The 5073-nt window shown below is 51.6% G+C and overlaps 1 protein-coding gene across 2 annotated transcripts in view; it reads right to left on the bottom strand.

The window, feature by feature from the left end:
• Slit1 (slit guidance ligand 1) overlaps positions 1 to 5073 on the bottom strand; it is a 143989-nt gene that overhangs the window by 123786 nt on the left and 15130 nt on the right. For both annotated transcript variants that reach the window (XM_021209708.2, XM_029534854.1), the window contains exons 2-3: positions 2901 to 2972; positions 868 to 939 (exon numbers count right to left, since the gene is read on the bottom strand). In XM_021209708.2, the coding sequence (XP_021065367.1) occupies positions 868 to 939; positions 2901 to 2972 (144 nt within the window). The remainder of the gene's footprint in view (positions 1 to 867; positions 940 to 2900; positions 2973 to 5073) is intronic.

The raw sequence follows: 5073 nt of genomic DNA on the forward strand, positions 1-5073 counted from the left end.
ACACACACACACACACACACACACACACACACACAGTTTTCACTTCCCGTCTTTCCTGCCTCATTCACGCTGTGATTACACCCCAGTGGTATCGATGGTGTTTCAGTTTTGACCGTGTCTTATCTCCACCCAAATGGCTATTTCTAAAATTTTGGTAATTTGCAAAATATATACAGAAATATGAATTTCTAGCCATTATTCTGGTCAGTTCCTTAGCATGAAATGACCTTTCTGGTCAAAGAACATGAACTTTGGGACTCTCCTACTTAACATCTGCATCCAAACCATTTTTGCTGGACCAGATAGGCAACCACCATAAAGAGACACGAGGTAACCCCTGTCCTCACCCACCAGGTCCTTTTCCTTTTCGTGGTCACCGAGGTGAGATGTAGACAGTTTGTCAAGACCCAGTTTCAAAACTGAAAGCTCCACTCAGAAGCAAGGCACACGGACCCTGAGCTCTGAGTGTTCCTCCACTTCCTCATCACTGTGCTGTGCTCCTGTGCCTAAGACAGCAAGCCTCAGGTGGGGGAGAGCCTCAGGTGGTGGGGGGTCCCCCCCCATGGTTCTCCCTCAGGGACAATGAGTTTATGAACACACAAATCAATGAATGGCAGCCGCACCTCAGGAGAGGTACACGGAAGGAATCCCAGTTGTGTGACCTTTGCCTCCACATGTTCTTAGGGACAAGCAGTGGGCCTGCCGGGAGGGTGGGAAAGGATGCTGGCTTCCATTTTTCTCTTGATTACCATCTCATGATGCACTCTCAGGCAAGGTGAGGCTGGGGTCCCCTCCCTAAGCACCCCAGATCTTAGATCAGCTTGCTGATACCCTCTCTGTCAACCCCCGTACCCTCCCCATACTCACAGTCGCTCCAGCTCCTTCATGTCATCAAAAGCTCCGCGTTCCACAGCTCCAATCTGGTTCTCCATCAGCTGCCTGGGAGGCAAAGAGACAGAATAGCTAAACAAGGGCTCCTAGGAACCGCTGGAAAAGGGAAGAACCCCAACAAACTTTGCCAGGGCAATATGGTCTGGGGAGGGGGCGGGGGGTGAGGTGAAGGGGCAGAGGGAGCCATGCCCAGGCCCTGCGTAGATGCAGCTGAAATGGTTACAACTTGGCAAATTTCCCCAACTCAGGTCCCTCAGCAAGCCCTGCCTTGCAGAGCAGCACAGTGCCAATGGTCACAGCTATGCTTGAAGAAGGAGCTAGTGGGTACACACTGTGCTTTGGTCCAGAGCATACATCTAAGAGACACAGCCAACATGGCGGTGGAAAGCCGTACCAACTGGGCAGAGTCCACACATATAGGCCTCAGTGGCCAGACAACACCCCTACTGTCCGCACCACATTCTGCCTAGGCCTGTCTGCTGAAGAAAGGACTGGGGTGCCTGGGCCGACCAACCACCTGGCTCCATGGGTCTCTGCACCTTCCCCCACCCCCTCCCAACATGCTTTGCTTCATTGGATCTGACTGGTGGGCATCACCAAGAGTCAGGAAGCTGAGTGGTCATCCTGGAGATACTGAAGCACGCTCCTCCCGTGTTCTCTCCTCTCCACACCCAAGCAGATCAGTTACTTGTTCCTGCATGGGCTTCGGGCAGGGTTTAAGCAGGGTGTGTGAGTTGGTTCCAGGGTTTAAACAAGGTGGTACACTTTTATCTCTGCTGAAAGCCTGAGGGAGGAATGCTGGGAAGGGAGGAGGACCCCACCACCACCACCACCACCAGACTTGAAAAGGAAAGCTTTGGTCAATGTGAGTTGGTTCTAGAGCAACAAAGACTCCAGTAATTCATCACCCCTAACATCAAGAAGGATTATCCACAAAGTCCCCCCAGCCCCCCCCATTCCTTCAAAGACCCCCCACCCTAGAACTTTGAAGTCTACAGTTCTGAAAGAATTGCGGTCCAGAACCCTCGTACAATGACCCAGACAGTGGAAGGTGAGGGACTCTGGATATTTGAGTCCTGCCCACTGGATGGGGCAGGGCTTCCAAATCCCACTGAGGTATTGAGACCAGAACCCTGTTTGCCAAGGCTGCCTCTGCTTCCCAAGATCAGCAGAGTACAGAGGGATGGGGGCCATGGGGGTCCAACATGAGCACCTCATCTTTGCCTGACAGGTATAGCAGATGGCCCATTGCTGGCCAGCCACCTCAATCCACAAGATCTCCATCGTCAGACACCTGAGTAAAGTCACAGCTGTCTTCTGCTGTCCCCCTTCCCCATCACCCTCTCAACCAAGGCCTGAGGAGCCCTGTTGAGGAGGAGCCCTGCTGAGGAGGGGTCCATTGGAGATGGTGGGCTGTAGTGTGTTCTCCACCCTTCTATCCGGTATGTTAAATCTAATGCCCTGTATGATGTGTGTAGAGGCAGGGCTGTTAGGGGTGGGGCTAAAGTGATGTGGTAATCTGGGTGGTCCTTGATATTCAAGGACTAGTGAGTCCTTTCTGTATGCTCACTGAGCCAGGCCATGTAAGGTAACACTGCACAGATGCCCAATCAGGAACCAACCTGTGACAACTTGATCCAGGGTCTCAGCCTCCAGAGCCTGAGCGAAGCCTAGCTGAGAATTTAGGTTGTGTTCCACCAGAGAAGGCACAACTGAGCAGAGACCTATAGACTCTCCATGCCACCTGCTCTCCCCTCATCCCAGAGACAGAAATGGCCAAGAGGTGCCCCATCCAAGTCCTCCGTGCCCATTCTTCTCAGCCATGGGGGAGGCAGTAAGCTCTCTGGGTCAGGACACTCAACATCACCCCACTCCACCCACTCAGGAGGCCCTTGACTCTGCAATAGAAGGCCTGTGCTAGCTTATGGCTCTCAAACTCCCATCCAGAACTCCAGACCCAAGGCTGGGGTGAGGGTAGAGGCAGACCGTGATGGGAGCCCCATACTCACAACACTCGAAGCTGCTTGAGCCCAGCAAAGTCATTCTTGTGGATCCGAGTGATGTTGTTGCCGTTGAGTTCCCTGGGAGAGAAAGGGGGAAGGAAAATAGTGATGTGAGTGGTCCAGGCCCCCAGGGCTCAGCTCAGATTCTCCTGCACCACCACCAACACGCCCCCCTCAGCTCAAGCCATTTGCCTCACCAGTGAGTTGAAGCCCAGCACATCCCTTCTCCCTGCACTGCTACCCACCAAGAAGCCCAACTGGCTGGGGCCTTTGAGTGTCCCATGCTCCTGCAGCAGGAATAATAAACATGGCTCACTGTTGAGGTGTGCAGAAACCCCCAAACATGGTTCCTGCCACGCCCACTCCAGTAGTGGCTCGCATTACAGGTTTGGAAACCTGGAAGCAGTCCTAAGGCAAAAGAATTTCAAGGAAACTTAGCCTCCTGGAGCCTTGGCATTTCCAACAACCCATATACTCAAACCCTATCCACATGTTAGTATGGTGTATGCTCTCTTTCAGTATTATAAGTGCCTTTAAAAATTAAATTTGATCATAGGTGAACCTCCACCATTGTGAAGTGGAAGAGCTTGGAATTCAGCAGGATTCAGTGAGAAGGTTACCTATTCATTAACATTCAAATTTACTTCTAGTAAAGACTGGTGAAACTAATTAGGCATTACAAAGAACAGAGCTAGAATAGCTCAGGGCTAGTCTGCTGAAGTGTTTACTGAGGACAGGGAATACACATAGGCCTGGCAAAAAAGGTGGGTTTTAAATCCCCCTGAAACAGGTTTTTCCACTAGGCCCATAGGAACAGCATAATCAAGGATTTACTGGGAATCCCTAGTTGTGGGGGTTAACAATTAACACCCGGCTTCCTCCTCAAGCTGCATGGTCCTCCCTGGTCTTTTGATGTATACAATCCTTTATCTTGTGTTACTGTAACTCTTTCGGATGTATCCCACCCGGCTTCCCTTGTTTGTTCTGTATTAAAAGTTTGATGTTCAATTTGAACATTACATTCAGATTCTTCTCTCTCTCTCTCTCTCTCTCTCTCTCTCTCTCTCTCTCTCTCTCTCTCTCTCTCTCGTGTGGACTCTGTTTGTCATCGCCGAATCCTCACTCATCTGCCACCAGAGACCCATTCCACGCAGATAAGAGACCCCAGAAAGGAGGTAGTCTGCGGCAGGTTCCACCCTGGGGACTTAGCCTAGATGGAGAGACAGGTCACAGAGCAAAGAATCTGGAAGTAGGCCATGGGAGCCATTCAGGGGAATCCTAACCAAACCTCAGAATTCCCAACCACAAAATGAAGGGCACCAATTGTGACAGCCTCATAGTGTTACACCGGCATAAATAGGTAAGGACAATGGCTGCCCTTGGGGACAGCCACAGTATCATCATGAATGACCGTGGCTCATATTCTGAAGCAGAGGAGAGCCATGCAGTTCAGGAGCCCTGAGGAAAGGAGACTCGAGCTGAGGACCAAAAGACAAGGAAGAGCAAACTCAAGCAAGAGCCCACTGAGTCATCCCGAGTGTCTGAGGGGAGTGAGAGACAGCCTGAGAGTTGGGGACTGTGGGTCCAAGCAAACCCAGTGCAAGCAGAGAAAAAGCAAGAAGTCAGTGATGGTCTCACACGAACCCATAGACCTTCCCGGTGTGGCTAACAGGAGGATATAGCCAAGTAGAGAAGGCTGAGTCTGCTGCTCCATCCCCAGGGGCCAGACCTACTGATGCTATGGCTTCTCCTCCCATCATCATGTGCATCAGCTCTGTCTTCCCCTCCAAGGTGGATTCTTTCCTTCTCTGGCCCATCTCCAGAAACTGGAACGGATCCTGGACTCATGTCTCCGTCCTCATTGGCTCGCTAGACAGAGACCACACCTCAGAGGCTATATGGTCCCTTCCCACCCAGCCTCCTAGAGCTTGCTCAGTCTCTATCCAGAAAGGCGCTGCTCAGCCTCAGGACGCCAGGCCACTCTGAGGGAAAAGTTCTTGCACTGTCTCAGCCACCGCAGTACACACTCAGACCCATCTGTCCCCTCCAGCCAGCGTCTAACCCATCCTTGGGACAGGAGCCACACTGACTCCTCTTCATGACCATTGTCACTGTAAACTGCATGCTTCTCATCAACCTAAATGCCACCCCAACACACACACACACACACACACACACA

This window comes from Mus pahari, chromosome 1, assembly GCF_900095145.1.
Source record: "Mus pahari chromosome 1, PAHARI_EIJ_v1.1, whole genome shotgun sequence".
NCBI lineage: Eukaryota > Metazoa > Chordata > Mammalia > Rodentia > Muridae > Mus > Mus pahari.